The sequence below is a fragment of the Mustela erminea genome, chromosome 16, assembly GCF_009829155.1.
Source record: "Mustela erminea isolate mMusErm1 chromosome 16, mMusErm1.Pri, whole genome shotgun sequence".
Taxonomy (NCBI): domain Eukaryota; kingdom Metazoa; phylum Chordata; class Mammalia; order Carnivora; family Mustelidae; genus Mustela; species Mustela erminea.
The window spans coordinates 37,514,993-37,538,017 of record NC_045629.1 but is presented as its reverse complement, the minus strand read 5'-3'; the positions used below and the strand labels follow the sequence as shown (position 1 = coordinate 37,538,017).

The 23,025-nt window shown below is 34.0% G+C and overlaps 1 protein-coding gene across 1 annotated transcript in view; it reads right to left on the bottom strand.

Moving 5' to 3' along the window:
* Positions 1 to 13,427: 13,427 nt before the first annotated feature.
* The window catches only part of LOC116574946 (cyclic nucleotide-binding domain-containing protein 1-like), a 122,311-nt gene continuing 112,713 nt past the window's right edge, over positions 13,428 to 23,025 (bottom strand). The window contains exon 6 of the mRNA XM_032315997.1: positions 13,428 to 13,544. Coding sequence (XP_032171888.1) covers positions 13,428 to 13,544 — 117 coding nt within the window. The remainder of the gene's footprint in view (positions 13,545 to 23,025) is intronic.

Here is a 23,025-nt window from a genome sequence, read left to right as displayed (position 1 = left end):
CAATGTTATGCTCCAATAAACTCATAGACGGGCACATTAAGGACTGTTCAAATACTCAGTTCATAAAGATAAATAGACAAATAACTTTCTGTTTGGTTAAAAATTACTTTTTATTATAACTAGAGTCTAGTTATCCTGAGAGCATTTCAACTCTGCCTAATAGGAGTCTTGTGTTTGTTCAACACAGAACCACTTCTATCTGTTGTTTAGTAAAATAGCTTGCATATGCTGCCTTTTTAAACAAAGATTTTTATTTATTTATTTGACAGACAGAGATCACAAGTAGGCAGAGGCAGGCAGAGAGAGAGGAAGGGAAGCAGGCTTCCCGCTGAGCAGAGAGCCTGATGCGGGGCTGGATCCCAGGACCCTGGGTTCATGACCTGAACTGAAGGCAGAGGCTTTAACCCACTGAGCCACCCAGGTACCCCAGCATATGCTGTTTTCCGTGTAACTCATCTTAAGTAGCAATTTTATCCCCAGCTCTAAACTAGGCTCTTTAGAGACCCCCCAACTATGTTACTTAATTACTGAGGACATTGCCCTCTTGGTGCTATCTGGGAAGGTAAGGAGACAGAAGCTCTTGCTTTCATTACACCAAGCCAGGAATGTTGAGGCTAGAAGACAATGTCAGGGATAAAAACAGACATGTAAAATAAGAAAACATGAAAGGAACATATAACTGAAAAAATAAAGGGAAGATTTAAGAAACTGAAATAGAACATAAGAGACCGATATTTGGAGTAGCGGTTCTGAAGTCCAGCTTATTTGCATTTTGCTTTAAGATGGACAGAGAGATATTCTGATCTTTATTTGCTTCCAGTAATCTACTTAAACTTCAAAGTACAAGTTTAAGGCCCCCAAATTTTGATTGCCTACTTCAATATGCTGCTGAAAATTGAGTATCAATTTACTTCCTGCCTAGGTTAAAGATTTGATAATGTACTTCAAAGGTTCTCTCTCCACGAAGGCATTTCAATCTCTTTTAAGTTCAAAAGAGCATTACTACTTCATCTGTGTAAATATTTCATAATCATAAAATTCACTTATCAGAAATAGTTACAATATAAACACAAAGCCATAGAATAGACACAAAATTAGGGTCTTACTTTTTTCCACAATCATATTTTGGGGGAAATGATAAAATTTTACCTACCTCATTTCTAAATCCATTTTGTTTTTCTTATGTTAATGAATAGAAGTCTCCTGTCGCAGAGTGTACAAAAACAACCTATTTGTAAAGATTTCCAGAAAGGACAAGATCCTTAAACTGAAAAAGTCAATGAATACAGGAAAATTGCCATAGAAGAATTGCATGGGATTTAGAAACAGAACAAGTACTTAATCATGAAAAACTCTGAAAAAAAAAAAAAGTGTTAAATAAGCACCCAAAAAAAAGGAAGAGTGATTATATATTGAAAAAAATTATATGTTAGGAAAAAAAATTACAGAATTATTTTTATTATTATTGACCCTTCGTGAACGGAAAATAATTAATTAAAGCTCTGCCAAAGGAAAAGGTAGTCTACTGATCTCTGAATAAGAGACCATAAAATTACAGTTAATGTGGTGGGGACACTAAGGTTACATAAAAAGGGAAGGACTACATAAAAAATAGCAAAATTCAATTAAGTTTTGCTTAAAATCACCATAATGCACATGGTTGAGCAACAACATTATTGTGTGACATTATTCTACAAAAAAAAAAAAAATTGACTAGTAAAAATTTCAATTTTGGCTCTTCCATTTAAAAAATTACCAAAAAACTTAGAAACAGTGACAAGTAACAAAATGATCAAAAAGATAGTAAGAGGTCTGAAGAGGAATCATGAAAAGACTTTTTTTTAGTCTGAATGGGAAAAAATGAATAGAAATTAGGGTCAAACCCTAAAGATACAGATGTAGTGAAAAGAAGGGCCATCTGTACCCCAATGTTTATAGCAGCAATGGCCACGGTCGCCAAACTGTGGAAAGAACCAAGATGCCCTTCAACAGACAAATGGATAAGGAAGATGTGGTGCATAGACACTATGGAGTGTTATGCCTCCATCAGAAAGGACGAATACCCAACTTTTGTAGCAACATGGACGGGACTGGAAGAGATTATGCTGAGTGAAATAAGTCAAGCAGAGAGAGTCAATTATCATATGGTTTCACTTATTTGTGGAGCATAACAAATAGCATGGAGGACATGGGGAGATAGAGAGGAGAAGGGAGTTTGGGGAGATTGGAAGGGGAGGAGAATCACGAGAGACTATGGACTCTGAAAAACAATCTGAGGGTTTTGAAGGGGCGGGGGGTTGGGAGGTTGGGGTACCAGGTGGTGGGTATTATAGAGGGCACAGATTGCATGGAGCACTGGGTGTGGTGCAAAAATAATGAATACTGTTATGCTGAAAATAAATAAAAAATAAATTAAAAAACTAAAAAATAATTAGGGTCAATTTTGATTGTATATACCTTTTTTTTTTTTCCCTCTCCTTTTTTAATCAGTAATCATTCAAACGTGGTGGATTTTGGAGTTTTTCTGCTTGGATATATTCAGAAAGAGGCTAGAAACATTTTCACAAAGTATTTCAGATGCTTACCTGCCTAAAGGCAGGCAACTTGAACAGAAGATTTTTCAAGGCTCTTATAGATCTATTATCTTATAATTCTATGATTTCATGGTAATTCAAATCACTTCATACTGTCAGTATTTTCCATTTATGTGAACAGACATCAGCTCCTGTATCTTATTTCATTTATAAGACAAGAGCTTGAAAAGCACCTTCAGATAGCAATTTGTACATGATCTGATATGTTTTCATGGTTTTATAAGCATGAAAGATTTAAAAGAACTGTACCCAAAGCTGCATTACTTATAAAGGGAAGTTAAGAAGAAACACACCATTAAAAACAAAAAATTAAAACAGAAGAGCAGTAGCATGCTACTAAAAGCCTCCATTGTTATGGTATTTTAAGTTCAAACACAAGTCCAAACTTTGAGGATAGTGGTGGAGGATCACGAACCTCTGCAACAACCACTAAGAAAATTTCTTTTTACAATAATGAATGAGATTGCGTGAGCCAGAAACTGTGCCTTATTTTCATTTAGGAACATACTCAAGACTTAACAAAGTAAATATTTATTGGTTGGTTTATTATGGCTTGGACTTTTCCTTATTATTTTTAATAAAAAACAAACTGACAAACACAAAAGAACATTTATTAACATTTACTGAAACACTAATTTCTATGTGTACCCATTTCCTTATCTGTGAAGAAGAGAATAATGATGGAGACTACTTAATATGGTCGAGAAAATTGGTTGAATTAATCTATTTAAAGGCTCATAACAAGTTCTTTTTTATGTTATTATTACAGTAAAGACTGCCATAACTGATCACTGTCTAATAAATTCACCAAATTAATTCATCAAATTAATTAATACCTCCTACTTCCTACATAAAAACATGTTTAATATGCAAACCAAAATACATGTGACTAGAAATTTCCCCTTACATTTATTTGATTACTGAAAAATCTTGAAAGCCTTTATGCATATTGTGCTAATTGCAGTTATGTAATGTACTTAGTAAGTTAATATTATGTGTAAAAATAATGTTGCTATTCATATGACATATGTACTTGTTGAATACATTTAAAATCTTTAAAAAGAGATAGATGAGCTCCTAAGTAATGCCAGCATGTTAATCATGTCAATACATTGTTAATACATGTATTAACCACAAGAAAACATTTAGATTAAAAAGAAATAGAAAATATAGATGCTTTTAGATCATATTGAAAATTTCTTTTAACTTCTTCTCTACTTGGTGGAGGTGAGGGGTGAAGCCTAACATCGTAGAAGTTGATTTTGGCTATAGTTACGCCAGAAAGAAGATACAGAATTCCAATATCCCAATCATGGGACTCATATGATAAATCAAAAGCTGATTAATTCATTACACATTTTGAGACTGTAGTGTTTAATACGTAAGTGATGGGCCACTGAATTCTACTCCCAAAACCAATATCACACGTTATGTTATTTAACTAGAATTCAAACAAAAATTTGAGGGGCACCTGGTTGGCTCAGTTGGTTAAACACCTGACTCTTGATTTCAATTCAGGTCATGATCCCAGGGTTGTGAGAATGAGCCCCAAATTTGTCTTCATGTTGGGTATAAATCCTGCTTAAGATTTTTCTCTCTCCCTCTCCCTCTAGCACCCCCCTCTCTCTCTTTCTGTATATTAATTAATTAATTAATTAAAATGAAAAATAAAAAATACTGCAGTGTTTAACATATATACACAAATGTGTCTAAAAATTATATATGTATATATAATTTTACATAATTCTTCAATATAACTATCTTTTCCCATAAAATACTGATTCCAATTCTACTGGAAATGACTGTTATTATTTATTTGATTATTTGACTGTGTTATTATTACAGATTTTAGGCAAAGAGCCTATGAATGTCCCTCATATTATTCTTTGACCTGTATTCATGAGTTTGAATATTTCATAACATTAAAAAGTTAATGGGAGTTTGAGGACTGGAGACAGTGTCAAAGAAGAGAGTTTGTGAACAGTGAAGTTAGGTAAGAGTTAATAATTGTCAGTGAGGGATATTATGATTGTAGGGGGAAGACTTGGAATATTATAAGTTTGTATGTTGATGTAGATTATCTAGTTTGGTAGAAGATACGGATAATGAAGAGAGAGAATAACCAAGGGAAGGAAATATTTGACTAAGTTATAAGAGTGGGTTGCTGAACAAAAGTGCATGTATTTGTATATTTGACAAGAAGAGTTTAATAAGACATGTAAGAAAAAAAAATACCCAGAAATCGATCTATTATATCTATGTAATAATTTATCTATGTATCTATGTATACACACACAATACACAGAAGTCATTTATATATCATGTACTTCTGTTTCTGTATCTTTATCTCTAATTCTGTCTAATTTATCTCTAGTTATAATTCCCCAAAAGTAATTAAAAACTGCAACTGAAACAAGTTTGAGTTCCTGCAAGATTCAAAATATATACGGCTTCCACAGTGCCACAGTGTGGAGTGTCTTTTATACACCTTTATGTGGGTTGATAGTTAGAAGACAGAGTTAAGATTAAATGCTTGCATCATTAGAAAAGATAAGGACCCCTAAACCAGACTTTTCCATCACAGGCTGTTAAATCTTAAAATCTATGAAAGCAATTTGGTAGAAACAGTAGATTGCTCTTGTTCTTCTCTCCCTATAACTGTCCCAAATACTTTTATTTTTTTCTCATGAATATCTCTGAATCTGTATCTTTTTATTCAATTTTCTGGGTTATTCACACCAGTGTGGGTGTTGTTTAGTTCTGTCTATTGCTTAGTTCAAGCGAGTTATATGCATTGCTTAGTTTTAGCACTCACATCTCACTTAGATTACAGCAATTGTTCTCTTACTATGTTCTTGCTCTAATTTCTCCACTGGTGTGATTTTCCTAAAATATAAATATTATGGTATCATTTACCTACATTAAAACTATTCCATGACCTATAGTCCTCACAGGACAAAATACCCATGCCCTCAGTATGAACTATTTAGTCAGGATGTAGATTTTACTAAGGACCTGATACATTATTTGTAAACCCAATGAAAAATGAAACTGTGGGACCTCTTGTTCATAAATAATTAAGAAATCCAAGATGGTGATGAAAGCAGTAAACCTGGCACAAGGTTTTCAAAGCACAAGACCATTTGCAACTGCATTGACCACACACACATATGAAGCTGGTCTTGATTTCACTTACTACTTAGCACATCATTTTCTGACATTTTCCACACTCATGAATGCCATCAGGTTTAGGAATACCTAATTATAAATTCTGAAATACATCTTGTGCTCTCCCTTTCAGGCTGCTACGATGCCATTCATCCTCTTTTTCTGGAAAGTCTTTATGCTTAGTTTTGTTTGAAAAAAAAAATGTTTATTTTCTCTTAAGAACTCAACTGTTCTATTACTATAAGAAAATTCCCCTGAAAAATTAAATAGTTTGACCACTGTTTTCTGGATGACACTGTCATCCTTAGCATATATGTATGTTTGCATTTATCACATAATTACGGATTTTACTTATATATATTTTTCTCTAAGGCTAGATTAGCCGCAAGAGGAAGGTTCATATTTCAATTATATTTTAATCTCCCATGCTTGGTTCAATGCCTGGTAGGTATTAAACACATGCAATGTTCCTTGAATGATTTATGTTTTATAATAATTCTAAATATTTTGCAGTTGTGAGCCACTAAACTTTGTTTGCACTGTTTATGAAAGTTTGGTGATGCAACTTCCTATAAGTAGGTCAAATTTACAGTTTACTTGGGTTATAAATTTTGTGTTTTATTTTTTTTTAATTTAAGCATAGTTGACACATAATGTTACATTAGTTTCAAGTGTACAATGTAGTGATTCAACTTCTCTATACATTATGCTATGCTTATCACAAGTGAAGTTACCATATATCACCATACAATACTATTATGATATCATGAACTATATTCCCTATGTTGTGCCTTTTAGGTTGCAAATTTTGGAACCATTTGAAACTATTTTGTATTTGAAAATATTTGGAGTCATTGAAATGGTGTTTTAAAATGTCCTATTAGATAACTCAGGCACAGTGTGAAACTCACTTCTAAAATCCACACTGAATCTATCAATTCCCTGCCTCCATCTAGGGGTGAGGAACCAACTGAGGTTTTTATATTTCTTGCTATTTTAAACAGACTGCATAATCTCTATTTAGATAGACTCTATTATTATTTCTGCTTAAGTTAGAAGTTCTCAGATATTATATGAATAAATCATTACTAGGAAGCATAAATCAAATATTACCAGAGAAAATAAGTTTGATCATTAAGGCTTAAGCAATGAGAGGTATCACATGTTTACTTGTAGGCTTCACCATGGAAGATGTTAAAGGAATTAGAAGGACCCATGACATTTAAGAAAATATATCAAAATGGTGATGATATACCTGGGGAAGATGGCAGACTAGAAGTATCCTGAACTCACCTCTTCCCATGGATTAACTAGATTAATACCCACATCAGTGTGAATAACCCAGAAAACAATGAGAACAAAGAGAACAGACTCTCCACAGTAAAACATAGAGAAGAGACTGTTGAAAATGTTAGGAAGGGTAAAGATGTGATCAGGAATCAAGCTGACACTCAAAACTGGGAGGGAGGGACATCATAGGCATGGGGAAGGGAGAGGACCCGACCCCACACTGGGCACAGGGACCTGCACTGTTAAGATAAATCCTCATAATATCTGGCCCCCAAAACCAGAGAGGATTAACTATATCAGACACTAAGTGGGGTTCAACACCTGAAATGTCAAAAGTCAGCAACTCAGCTCTGGGAGAGCTGGAGGGCAAAAGCAAATTTATACCCTGCCCTTAAAGAGACAGCATTAACAAACAGCCCAGCTGAGACACAGCATGGAAGCATTAGACATCATTTCCCTCCCCTGTCTCCAGCCTAGATACACGGACACCTGTGGGAACAAGCATAGTCAGAATACTCCACCTCCATTACTAACAACTTGCCCAGCCTCTGAGTTCTCCTGCGGACCTACCCTTCTAACCCGCCTTTGACAGGAATCAATCCAACTCAGTGCCACAAGCATGGCATTGAACAAGCAGTCCCAACAGGGCCAGCACCACTGTAAAGTGACTTCTACCCCAAGAAGTGGGGAAGATAACCACACACCATTCCAACAGTCTGGGGATAGACAGATGGTCTGATTATAGTCCCAGTCCATCAATGAAAGCCTCTCAGAGGACAATAAAGAGTGAGTGCCCCACAGCACATCTCTAGCAAACACCTCATCTGACCCAACGCAAGCCCAAAGCAGCCCCAGCCTGGCCCATTAATAGCACAGGGATCAAACCTTGCCCACAACAGGCAAAGAAAGCTTGGACAAAAGAAAACATGGCTCAGCCACCACAGTAGAGTAGCATGCAACACACACGGGAGACATCCCTGAAGTTCCAGGTTCTGGTGAACAGGGGACATTGCACTGCAGGACACTATAAGACCTCTTCTTCATGAGGCCACTACTTTCAAGGTTAGGAGACATAGCTGACTTTCTTAACACAGTGAAACAGATAAATAGAATTAGACAAAATAAGAAGACAGAGGAATATGTCCCAAATGAGATAACAGGACAAAATCACAGCAAGAGAGCTAAATAAAGTGGAGATACATACATCTGATAGGAAATTCTAAGTAATGGTGATAAAGATACTCACTAGACTTGAGGAAGGAGTGGAGGACCTCAGTGAGACCCTCAACAAACATAAAAACATAAAAAAGAACCAATCAGAGATGAAGAACTCAATAACTAAAATTTAAAATATACTAGCTATAACAAGTAATAGACTAGAGGAAGCAAAAGAATGGATCAGTGGTCTGGAAGACAGTAATGAAAAGCAATCAGACTGAATGGAAGAAAGGAAAAAAATAATAAAATATGAGAATGGATTAAGTGAACTCAGCAACACCATCAAGTGTAACAACATTAACATTATAGGAGTCCCAGAAGGAAAAGAGAGAGTAAAGGGGGCAGAAAACTAATCTGAAGAAATAATAGTTAAAAACTGCCCTAATCTGGGGAAGGAAATAAAAACTCAGATCTAGGACACAGAGAAAACACCCAACAAAATCAACCCAAGGAGTTCCACACCAAGACATATCATAATTAAAATGGCAAAAAGTAGTGATAAAGAGAGAATTTTAAAAGCACCAAGAGAAAAGAAAACAGTTACCAGGTAAACCTCATAAAGCTATCAGCTGGTTTTTTAGCAGAAACTTTGTAGGCAGGAAGAAAGTTGTATGTTATATTCAAAGTGCCGAAAGGAAAAAATATATATATACATTTATAAAGAGAGAAAGAGAGGGATTCACAAAATAAAAGGATGTAAAGTATGACAATATATACCCCAAAATGTGGTAGAAAGAGGAGTAAAAATTTAGTACTTTTAGGTGGGTTCAAACTTAAGCAACCACCAACTTAATATAGACTGTTCCATGCATAACATGTTGCATATAAACATAATGGTAACCACAAATCAAAACTAATAATACACATGCAAAAAATAAAAAGAATCCAAGTATATATCACTAAGGAAAGCCAGCAAACCACAAGAGAATAGAACAAGAGAAGAAAGGAACAAATAAGAACTAGAAAAATAACCATAAAACAAGTAACAAAAATGGCAAAAAGTACATACCTATCAAGAATTACTTTGAATGTAAGTGGACTAAATGCACCAATCAAAAGCCAAGATCCATCTATATGCCACTATAAGAGACTCATTTCAGACCTAAAGACACACACAGAATGAGAGTGAAGGGTTGGAAAACATTTATCATGTGAATGGAAATGAAAAGAAAGCCAAGGTAGCAATACTTAACATCAGAAAAAGTAGACTTTAAAACAAACACTGTAACAAGAGACAAAGAAGGACAATACATAATTATAATGGGAACAATCCCACAAGAAGATTATAATAATGGTCAATATTTGTGCACCCCACATGGGAGCACCAAATATAAAGAGCAGCTACTAACAAACATAAAGACATAAATTGATCATAATACAATAATAGTAGGGGAGTTTAACATCTCAGTTACATCAGTGGGTAGATCAACCAAACAGAAAATCCATAAGGAAACAGGGGCTTTGAATGACAGATTGAACCTAGGCATCTAACAGATATAGTCAGAACATTCAACCCTAAAATAGAAGAATACACATTCTTTTCAAGTGCACATGGAACATTGTCCAGAAGAGATCATTTAGTAGTGCACAAAACAAGTTTCAATAAATTCATAAAGATCAGAGTTATACCATGTATTTTTCTCACCACAATGCTATGAATTAGTAATCAACCACAAAAAATGAATCTAGAAAGACCACAAATACATAGAATTTAAATAACATGCTACTAAACAATGAATGACTCAACCAAGAAATCAAAGAGAAAATCAAATAATGTAGGGAAAGAAATGAAAATGAAAATACAATGATCCGAAATATTTGGGATGCAGCAAAGCAGTTCTGAGAGGGAAGATTATAATACAGCTTACCTCAAGAAGCAAGAAATAAAATCTTTAAAAAAAAAGGGGGGGAGAATGGGGGCACCTGGCTGCCTCAGTTGTTAAACATCTGCTTTGGGCTTCGGTCATGATCCCAGCACCCTTAGATGGAGGGGTCCTCAGCAGGAAGACTGCTTCTCCCTCTCCCACTTGCTCTGCTTATGTTCCATCTCACTCTCTCTCTCTCTCTCCCTGTCAAATAAATAAATAAAATCTTTAAAAAAAAAAAAACAAGAAAAATCTCAAATAACCTAAACTTACACCTATGGGAATTAGAAAAACGAGAACAAACAAAACCCAAAACCAGTCAAAGGAAGGAAATAAAGATTAGAGAAGAAATAAACAAAATAGAAAGTAAGAAAAGAATACAAAAAAACCAAAATTTAAAAATAAATAGAAAAATCAATAAAACTAAGAGTTGGGTCTTCGAGAAGATCAACAAAATTGACAAACCTTTAGCCAGACTCATAACAAAACAAAACAAAACAAAAACAAAAGAGAGAGAACTCAAATAAAATCAGAAATGAAAGAGGAGAAAAAAATTGACATCTCAGAAATACAAAGGATTATAAAAGAATAGTATGAAAAATTACATGCCAACAAATTGGGCAACCTAGAAGAAATGGATAAATTTCTAGAAATATATAACCTACCAAAACTGAAGCAGGAAGAAAAAAAATTCAAACACACTGATTACCAGAACAAAAACTGATTCAGTAATCAAAAAAACTCCCAACAAACAAAAAGCCAGGATCAGATGGCATCATAAGTGAAGTCTACCAAACATTTAAAAAATAGTTAATACTTATATTCTCAAACTATTTCAGAAAGTAGAAGAGGACAGTAAGCTTCCAAATTCAGCCCATGAGGCCAGCATTACCCTGATATTAAAGTAAGATAAAGGCACTACAAAAAAGAACTACAGACCAATACCTCTGATGAACACAGATGCAAAATCTTCAACCAAATATTACCAAGCTGAATCCAACAATATATTAAGAAAATCATACACTACAGTTAAGTGGGATTAATTCCTTAGATATAAGAATGGTTTAAAAATCAGAAACCAGGGATGCCTGGGTGGCTCAGTTGATTAAGCGGCTGCCTTCGGCTCAGGTCATGATCCCAGCGCCCTGGGATCGAGTCCCACATCGGGCTCCTTGCTCAGCGGGGAGCCTGCTTCTCCCTCTGTCCGTTCTCTCTCCCTCCCTCTCTCTGACAAATAAATAAAATCTTAAAAAAAAAAAATCAGAAACCAATCGACATGATTCATCACATCAACAAAAGAAAGGATAAAAACCATGATAATTGCAATAGATCTAACTGACAAAGTGTAAAACATTTGACATTTGACAATGTTCAACATCTGTTCATGATAAAAACCCTCAAAATGTAGGTTGAGAAAGAATATTTCTCAACATAATAAAAGCCTTATATGAAATCCCTACAGCTAACATGAGCTCAATGGTGAGAAACTAAAAGCATTTCCCCTAAGTTAAGGAACAAGACAAAGATGTTCTTTCTTACCACTTTTATTCAACATAGTACTAGAAGCCCTAGCCACAGTAATCAGACAAGAGAAAGAAATAAAATATATCCAAATTGGTAGAAGTAAAATTCTCACTATTTGCAGATGACATGATACTGTATATAGAAAATCCTTAAGGGGAGCCTGGGTGGCTCAGTGGGTTAAGCTGCTGCCTTCGGCTCAGGTCATGATCTCAGGGTCCTGGGATCAAGCCCCACATCAAACTCTCTGCTCTTCAGGGAGCCTGCTTCCTCCTCTCTCTCCGCCTGCCTCTCTGCCTGCTTGTGATCTCTCTGTCAAATAAATAAATAAAATCTTTAAAAAAAGAAAGAAAGAAAGAAAATCCTTAAGACTCCACCAAAAAACTACTAGAACTGATGAATGACTCAGTAAAGTTTCAGGGCACAAAATCAGTATACAGAAACCTGTTGTATTTTCATATAGTAATAATGAAGTAGCAGAAAGAGAAATTAAGAAAATAATCCTATTTACAATTTCACCAAAAATAATAAAATATCCTAGGAATAAACTTAATTAAGGAGGTGAAAGACCTGTGATCTGTAGAACACCAATGAAAGAAATTGAAGATGTCACAAACAAATGGGAAAATAGTCTATGCTCATGGGAAGAACAAATATTGTTAAAACAATACTACCTAAAGCAATCTACAGATTTAATGCAATCACTATGAAAATACCAACAGCGTTTTTCATGAAATTGGAACAAATAATCCAAAAATTTGTATAGAATCACAAAAGATCTGAATAGCCAAAGCCATCTTGAAAAAAAAAAAAAAAACTGGGGTTGTCATAATTCCAGATCTCTAGGTATACCACAAACCTATAGTAATTAAAACAGTATTGTACTAGCACAAAATAGACACATGTAGTAATAGAACAGAACAGAGAACCAAGAAATAAACTCATGATTCTATGGACTATTAATCTTTGACAAAGAAGGCAAGAATAGCCAATGGGAAAAAGACACTGTCTTCAACAAATGGTGTTGGGAAAACTGGATAGTTACATGTATGCTACAGAGATCCTAGGGAGCTTCCTAGCTCCTTATACCAAATGGGCACAGAGGGAAAAAACGAGGACAATGGACAGAAAAAGGATCCTCATTGGAACATGACCATACTAGCAACTTGATCTCAGACTTCCCAGCCTCAAGAACTGTGGGAAATAAATTTCTCTTATTTATAAGCCATCCAATCTGTAGCATTTTGTATATGAAGTCCAAAAGGATTGAGCCATCTCACATACTTTAGAATGCATAGAAAATTGGTTGTACTTTGCAAACAAGCTTAAAATGTAATAAAACTATTGTTTCATAGGTTCGGAAAAGCAAAATTAAGCTTCCTACTTTTGTTTCATTTTTATGCCTACTTTAATGAGCCAAGGTATGGTATTTAATTTAAATATGCTAACTTGGATTTGGATGTCAGAAATATTATTTAAAAATTTTTGGTTCTCTAAAAATTGTTATGGAAGATATTTTTACTCCTTTTATGATATAAGACCCAATAAAGAGAAATCCAGGGGGGAACAAAGAATAGAAAGGAAATTCTGTTGTTCAATATAAATGTATTAGTAGAAATTAATTTATATGAATAAGTTAGTAGGAAACTGGTCTGCAGGAAGAAATAGAATTATAAGGTAATTGAGTAGATCATTACAGAGATTTCAAATGAATAACAGAAACAAATTAATAGCCATACTTAAATCCCCAGCTTCTTATGAGCTGGTATCTTTAATAACTGACTAGAGTATCCTTGAGATTCCTAGGAATGCTGGTCCAGCAATGGTCCCATTTTCCAAAGCCTGGAATAATTCCATTATAGTACAAGGAATTTTTCATTGTTCTATCCTAGAAAGAAAAGATTATTAAAAGTAATTAATCTTATTATCCCTAAACTTTGAAACTTATAATAGAATGCAATGCATGAATTCCAGAGAAAAACAACAAAAAAAGAACCTTTTTTAAAACTTAAAGGTAGAATTTTCACTTAAGCAAAATCTAGAAAAATATAATTTATGCTTAATTTTCTATTAAATAAACTTCAACATTCATATCTATACATTATTTCTCAATGGAGCTATTTTTTAAGTTTAAAAAAGGATTTGAGGAGAAATTATAACTTTTAATATATAAAGCATGGCTTTTTTATTATCTGAAATCCTCAAATTGTTTGTATATGTCATTTAAAACTTTATCCTCCCGTTACTGCTATAAGGCAGATAGCAAGGAATGATTTGCCCTATTATTATCATTTGCCAAGATAATTAACTCTTATAATAACTGGAACAGCTTGTATTATCATGTAAATATTTGATGCCTCTAAATTCATAATAATAAAAAAAATATTTGATGCCTCTCTTTAGAACCTCCTCATGTGAATAGCTCTCTGCTGTGTCCCCCCTTAGAAGAGGCTTAGTCTTTGCCCCACTGATGCCGAGGTGGCGGTGTAGCTTGCTTTGGTCAATACAGTGACAGAAGCCATGACGTGTGCCATTTCCAAGAAGAAGCTTCAGGAGCCACTGAGTGTTTCCTACACTGTTCCTTTTTTTCTCCACGTGAGAGCAACCCTCTGAGTACCAGCAAAACGTGGATATACTGTCAACCTATGCTGGGCAAGTGAATGAGAAATGAAACCGTTGTTGCTGAAAGTCACTGAGGGCTTGGGGGTTGTTTGTATCATGCCAAAATTTAATCTGGAGCACGGAATTAATATTTTTTTTAAAAAATCTTGTTCTACATTTGGTTTTGTTCATATTGACTTTACTTATGAAAACAGAGAATAAAATAAAAGCCATATGGAGTAAGTGATGTCTATACATAAGTAAAGGGAATGAGTTTGCATGGATTGCCTGCTATGTCTCATTTAACTCTCACAACCCTGAAAGATAGGGAGTATTTTGTTGATCTTTAGATGAGGACACTAAGGCACTTTTAAATAAAAAAATTCTAGTTGACTTCCAGGGCTCATGTAAATAATTACATAACATGTTACTTAAATATATATAATGACAAAATTATATTTAATTCTTGGAACATAAGTATTTTGTAACTATTAAAACGAATGTCCATGAACAACTATGTAATCAATAATATTCAAGTTGACATTAATTTAATTTAAAAGATCTTATAGTTAAGCTGAAACTATATCAGGCTTCAGAAATTAAATATGGTATCTATTGTTGGGAACATAATTTTTTGTTTGTTTTTAGTTCAGATGTTTATACTATTGTGTGCAGCATATTTAATTTTTATACCACATTTCTTATTATGGAGGACTAAAACACATTTTTTTCTCCACTTAACATCCTATGAATATTTTCCATTCAATTGGTACAAAGAAAAAAATTACATATTAAAGTCATTAATTTTCTTTTTCATAAAACTTGGATAGTTTTTTTCATTAGACAATACTAATTAGAAACAGAGAATGAATCTCAGGGCAGTAAACAGATAATTAAAAGTATAATCCAAATTGTTCAAGATATATTTTTCTATTAACATTGAAAGTAACAGGCAGCACTAATATATAGATTTATAATAAAATAGGAAATATATAGCATCATATGAATTGTTTCATTCAGATCTGAACATATGGAACATAAGGAAACAGTGTTCTATAGGTTGAGAAACCCCAAACTGAGGTGTTAAATAAAACTGAGTCATAGAGCCCAAAAGCGGTGAAGCCCAGAATTGAATCCAATTCACTCTCCTTTTTTGTTACTACAAAAAGGAAAGTACTAAATATAGTACTATCTCATCTAAGTAAATCGCTTTTTTAAAAAACTCACAAACTTATCATCTAATAATACTGACTGAAAAGTAAAAAAGAAGAAAAGCATTGGCTAAAAGGATAGCAGAATATCAGAGAAATATATTTCAATACAGAGAATATAAATCAGATTCTTTGTTGCTAGAAGCAGATACCAACAGGTATATGTTGAAGAAAATCAGTTCAAACTGCCTTATGCTTATTTATCTTCTATTTATGTTGCTATATTTCCTTTTTTTAAAAAAATATTTTATTTGTTTATTTGTTTATTTATTTATTTGAGAGACAGAGGGTGAGAGCATGCACCTGTGAGAGTGTGGGTAAGAGAGACAGAGAGGGAGAGAGAGACTCCTGACTCAGGGCTTGATCTCAGGACACTTGAGATCATGACCTGAGCAGAAATCAAGAGTAGGACACTTAAACAATTGAGCCACCCAGGTGCCCCTATATTGCTATATTTTAGAAAAATGACTGGAGAGAACTTACAATTAAAAGAGAAATAGAAACAAGGAAGACCAATAAAGCCAGGTAAAAAACAATTCATAGGACAGAAGGAAAATAATACCAAAATCAGAACACTGGTTTAATAGAAATTTACTGCACTTTAGAATCAAACATAGTTATGACTTCGCAGGCAGCTAAATTAAGATGGTATTTCATAAATTTTGTAGCTTTTGTTTCCTAATAAGATAAATCTATTTTTTCTAAGTATTATTAGATATCAAGGATAAGATAGAACATAAATTTGATAATTTTTTTCAAGAAAAAACAAACTCATTCAGTGACTCTAAAATTTACTCTACCGTAGAGTAAAAAAAAGTAAGAATTCTCTTATTTTCTTAAGTTAGATTTAATCTACAACTCAAAAAATTCACTCTTATGGATCTTATAGGAAGTTGGATTTTGTCACTCTCAGATATCATGTCTTCATGTCTATTCTATTCAGAATAGTATAAATGTTGTGGGTCTAATAAATTTAAGCCTTTGAAGAAAAACATCTGATCTCTCTACATGGTCTCTAATGGCATGCTGTGCTTTAAACCCACTTATCCCTTAACCTTGGGCGATTCTGACATTTGTGAGGCAGCACTGTGGTCTATCTACCCTCTCCAGGTCCACCACACAGATATTCTCTCTGAAGTGTGCCACCTCACTGGGTAATGTGGCGGAGCTTTCACAAGCCCTCTTTCTTGTGGAACATATAAAATTCCAATTTCTTTGGAAATTTTTCAAGAAACTCTTCAAATAACCCCTTATTCTTTCAATTCCCACCAGCCACATGGAAACCATTCTCTGTATCTTCTCTTTTTCTGGATTGATCTAAATATTTTCCCATTAAAGCCCCATTATAAACACGATGGAGCTGGAAGTTAGAAAATTGGATTTTGTTCTTTTTATTCTTACTAATTTACTTTGTTAGATATACATTATTTAAAAGGTGAAGTCTTAGGAATACTCAAAGTAGGTTTTGTTGATTTATTATTGCTGTTCTATTAGACTTGGTAACATAGAATGTTACTACTTATTCAATTAAGGCCATTAAGTTTTAATTACCAAGGCAGAGAAGATGGAAAAATAAGAAAAATCTTCTTTCTTGAAAATTAGGAGATCAGAATATGGTCTAAAATGTTTTCATTTGTTTTATGCCTTTATTCTCTCTCTTTTCTCGATGTGGTAAAATAAACAAAATATTTACCATTTTAACCCTCTTAGTTCAGTGGCATTAAGTACATTCACACTGTTGTGTAACCATCACCACTATCTATCCCCAAAACTTCTGTGCCATCTGAAACTGAAATTCTGCATCCATTAAACAGTAACTTCCCATTCTGCTTACCCTTAAGCCCCACGTAATCACTATCCCAACTTCTGTCTTTATGAATGTAAGACAAAATCCGGCTGTTCAAGGCACCTCATTTGGTAGAATCAGACAATATCGATTCCTTTTGTGTCTAGCTTATTTCAATTAGCAGAATGTCTTCAAGCTTCATCTATGCTGTAGCATGTATCAGAATCCAATTCTCTCTTACGGTATTTTTCTTTATCTGGATAACATAACCATGTTTGGCAACAAAGCTGAGAATGGAGTTGGAATTAATGAGTTTAGTGGGCAGTAAATTAAAAAGAGAAATTCTGGGGAGCTAAAAGAGAAAATGCAGAAGCTGATATTTCAGTTCTTGTATTTTTCCATTGCACTAGAAAATTAATTTGAACACTTTTCAGCACTTCTCCATTTGTGATTCACGTTGGACATAGAGCTTTTTAAATTTATTGCTTGGTTAGAAAATGGATAAAAACTTTATAACAGCCTCCCTATCCATCCTTGTCTTCCCAAATCTTATGAAAACCAGCAGGTTTTTCTATTAAAAACCTAGTCATGTGAGTCATGTAAGAAGATGTCATTGTTCTAAAACAATGCAGTGAGCAGTGAGGACAAAGACTGCCAAGTTAAACACAAAGGATAAAATCTGTCTGCATATTCCCACTCCCTTAAACACGTATTCCAGTGTGAACTTCCTGTCAGGTTTGGATGACAGAACTTGGCCCACCAGGCGATCATTCTCAGAAGAACTCAGCTCTCTCCAGAAACTGCATTTATATTTCCCAGATGATTATGTCTTTTATCAAAAGCAGCAGTTGAGAAATGGTCAAGCTCAGCATCAGAAAAAGTAGTGCAGCTATGATGACTAGTTTCACCTACAGATAAAAATGGAAAGGTGTAGGAGAGCAAGGCAGTTGATGTGTTTAGATTCTCAAGAATAATATTAAGTTCATGTAAACAAAGATGGGGAAAAGCAGTGATCATCAGAAGACAAACGACTTTTTCTTCAGGAAGTTTATTTACAAACCTAGCTTATGTTTTTTTAACTTCAAAATAAGTGAGGCATTTGTGTTAAGTGCATAGTACTCAGGACAAAATTAAAACAAATATGTTTGCATAATATTATGGCTATATATATGCCTATATATGTGTCCATAAAAGTACATATAATCTTTTTTTTTTTTTTTAAAGACGTATTTATTTATTTGAGAGAGAGGAGAGAGAGAGAGAGAGAGAGATCAGGGAGCAAGGGCAGAGGAAGAGGGAGAGAAAATCGCAGGGAGACTCTGTGCAGAGCATGGAGTCCCACACAGAGCTGGATCTCATGATCCAGAGATCACAACCTAGCTGAAATCGGGAATCAGTCACTCAACTGACTGGGCCATCGAGGTGCCCCACATATATTCTTTAATAGATGTTTATGATTCCCTCATACACCTTTCTATGCAAAATCCTTGCAAACCAAGGTGGTTTTTTTTTTTTTTTTTATGAAACTTACTGGATTTGCAAATATCTTCTCCCATTCTGTAGGTTGCCTTTTCATTTTGTTGATGGTTTTCCTTTGCTGTAGAGAAGCTTTTTACTTGGATATAGTCCCACTTGTTTATTTTGCTTTTGTTGCCTTGGCTTTTGTTGTCAAATCCAAAAAATCACTGAGAAGATTGATGTCTAGGAGTTTACCCTCTATCTTTTCTTCTAGGAGTTTCATGATTTCAGGTCTTATGTTCAAGTCTTTATTCTGTGTTGATTTTGTATATGGTATAAGACAACAGTCCAATTTCTTTCTTTCTTCCTTCCTTCCTTCCTTCCTTCCTTCCTTCCTTTTTTCTTTTCTTTTTTCTTTTTTTTTTTTTTTTTTTTTGCATGAGGCTGTATAATTTTCACAACACCATTTATTGAAAAGCTTGTTCTTTCCTCATTGTATTTTCTTGGTTCCTTTGTCATAAATTAACTGACCACATACATGTAGACTTATTTCTGGGCTCTCTATTCTGTTCTATATTAATCTATGTGTCTGTATTTATGCCAATCCCATGCTGTTTTTATTACTGTTACTTTGTAATACAGTATGTAATCAGGAAATGTGATGTCTCCAGCTTTGTTCTTCCTTCCTTAAGATTGCTTTGGCTATTTGGGGTCTTTTATGGTTCCATAAAGATTTTTATTTTTATTTTTATTTTTAAAGATTTTATTTATTTATTTGACAGAGAAAGATCACAAGTAGGCAGAGAGGCAGGAAGAGAGAGAGAGAGGAGGAAGCAGACTCCCTGCCGAGCAGAGAGCCCGATGCAGGACTCGATCCCAGGACCCTGAGATCATGACCTGAGCCGAAGGCAGCAGCTTAACCCACTGAGCCATCCAGGCGCCCCCATAAAGATTTTTAAATTGCTTGTTCTCTTTCTGTGAAAAATGGTATTAGAATTTTGATAAGGATTGCATTGAATCTATAGACTGCTTCGGGTAACATGGACATTTTAACAATATTAATTCTTCCAATATAGGTGCAGGAATGTCTTTCCATTTATTTGTATCTTCTGCAATTTTTCATCAATGTCTTATACTTTTCAGTGTACAGATCTTCCACCTCCTTGATCAAATTTATTTCTTGATTAAATTTACTAGGTATTTTATTTCTTTTGATGTAATTATAAATGACATTGTTTTATCAATATATTTTTCTGATCATTCATTATTAGTGTATGCAAATACAACTGATTTTTATATAGTGATTTTGTATCCTACAAATTTACTGAATTTGTATATTACTTCTAATGGTTTTTTTGGTGGCGTCTTTAGAGTTTTCTATATATATCATGTTATCTACAACAAGAGGCAGTTTTATCTTTCTTTTCCAATTTAGATGCCTTTTATTTCTTTGCTAATCATATATCTGATAGGGATTTAATATCCAAAATTATAAAGAACACCTAAATAGCAGGAAAACAATCTGATTAAAAATGAACAGGGGACCTGAATAGATGTTTTTCCAAAGAAGTCCTACAAATGGCCAACAGCTATATGAAAAATACTCAACATCACTAATCCTTATGAATGCAAATGAAAACTTCAGTATCACCACACAGCTCTTAGAACCCTTATTATTAAAAAGACAAGAGTTAACAAATGTTGGCAAGTATGTAGAGAAAAAGGAACATTTGGATGTTCTGGGGAGGGGATATGAATTGGTTCAGCCACTCTAGAAAACAATATAGAGGTTTCTCAGAAAATTAAAAACAGAACTACCATATGATTGGCAATCCCACTCATGGGTAAATATACACAGGAAATGAAAACAAGATATCATAGGGATATATGCACTTTTATGTTCACATCTGTATTATTCATATTAGCTAAGATGTGAAGACAACTTAACAATCCACCAACAGATGAATGTATAAAGAAGATGTGGTGGTATATTTAAAGGAATATCATTCAGCCATGAAAAAGAAGGAAATCTAGCCATTTGTGACAACATGGATGGACTTTGAGGGCATTAAGCAAAGTGAGGTAAGTCAGACAGAGAAAGACAAATATTGTATGATATTACTTATATGTGATATCTAAAAAAAAAGTCAGACTGAAAGACAGTAGAAAAGTGGTTACCTGGGGAGGGGGGAAAGAAGGAGAGTTTGTTGAAAGGGTACAAACTTTCAGCTTTAAGGTGAGTGAGTTCTGGGGATGAATGTATAACAAGGTGACTATACTTGACAACACTGTATTGTAGAATTGAAATTATACAAAAACTGTAAAAGAATAGAACTTAAATGTTCTCTCTCTCACACACAAGAAGATAAACATGTGAGAGGATAGGTGTGTTAATTAACTAGATAGGGGAATTCTTTCACTATGTAAACATACCAAAGCACCACGATATATACTTTAAATATCTTAAATTTAATGTGTCAATTATGCCTCAGTAAAGTTGAAACAAAAAAATTGTTAGAGGGGTGCCTGGGTGGTTCAGTGGGTTAAAGCCTCTGCCTTCAGCTCAGGTCATGATCCTAGGGTCTTGGGATCAAGCCCCACATCGGGCTCTCTGCTCAACAGGGAGCCTGCTTCCCCCTCTCTTTCTCTCAGCCTGCCTACTTGTGATCTCTGTCAAGTAAATAAAATATTTTTGAAAAATTATTAGAAATTTTAAGACTACCCAGCAGCTTTTTCTCCTACTGTAATTACCAGTCCAAACATAATCCCGACTTTATAAAGTGGTACCTACAAACCTTGAGACTTTTATTGGTTACGTGGGTATCTCAATACACCATGAGGATGAGATGAGGAAGTCCTTTTGTTGTTGATGTGACTACTCTGTTGGTGCTATTTTGTGGACCTACTTGTCTCCTCTGGTACCTGAAAAATTATTGTGTGCCTTAGAGACCGAACTCCTTTCATACTCTTTGCTTAAAGGCATACATCTTGAATTTTAAGCCTCAAGTTGTGCCTATAGGAGAATCCATTTATGGCCTGACTTAGCCTTCCCCATGCAGAATTCTGCATATACATACATACATACATACATACATCATACATAATATACATATATAATATATAATACATATATATTATATATATATATAGTATCATCTATCATTTTTTCCCTCCTACTCTGTGTTTGGCTTGGATTTCTAAATTTAAAAAACAAAACAAAACACAACCAAACAAGAAATGCAAAATATTGTCTTCCTACATGGCCTTTAAACTTTTTTTTCCACTGGGTCTCAATAACTTGACTTCTCTCTCCAAGACTTGTGATAATGATATGCTCTCCATTTTATATGAAGTGCCACTCTAACCGTAACTGATTTAGTTGTTCTGCCCTACTGTCCTGAATCTCATCCCTGAATTTTCATTCTCCTACCACTGATAAATGGATACTAGGCTTTTGAATATAATACTTGCAGTTGGTCTATGTACAATTTAGACAGATGCTATATTATTAGCCACTGTTTTAAACAAGTTTTGAATTATAATTGGTCTGAAGAAATATGTATATCTTTATATTAAGAATCATGGATATTGCCTGAGGTTTTATATTAAAGAAAGAATTATAAAACTGTATATATACAAGATAAGACATTAAATGTATATTGCACAAAATCAACATTATATCTTATTTCACTTTTTTCATAGAAAAGATAAAAATAAGGAATTACCACTGCTTTCTTTAGAATATTCTGAATTATGTTAACTACTATGCAAATTCCATATCATATTGAAATCTAAAACAAATTCTCAGCTTTGAAAGCAAAGGCTAGCAACTTTCACATTTAAGAAGTGTTGTGAAATAACAAAGGAACAATTAAAACTAGAAAGGTATTTCATATATAGTTAGCCCTTGATAAGTAAATCTTAAAATACCAAATTGAAGGATTTTTTTTTTTTTAAGTTGGCTCTATGCATGAAGCCCATTGCAGGGCTCAAATCACAACCCTGGATCGAGACCTGAGCCAAAATCAAGAGTTGGTTATTTAACTGACTAAGCCACCCAGCCACCCATTGAAAGTTGTTTTAATATGATACAAAAATAGATGAATCTGAGATCTATGATTATTTTTCTACAGGTAGAACTCACATGATTAATTATCCCTACAAAAAATTTATTGAGCCTGATATATATTTATACTCATACAAATTTAAAAAGATATAAGGATGATTGAAAGTGTTAAAAAGAATGACATAGAAAATCACAAATTGTCTTAATATAACTATATAACTAAGGATTTTTGACTTAGTATTTCAAA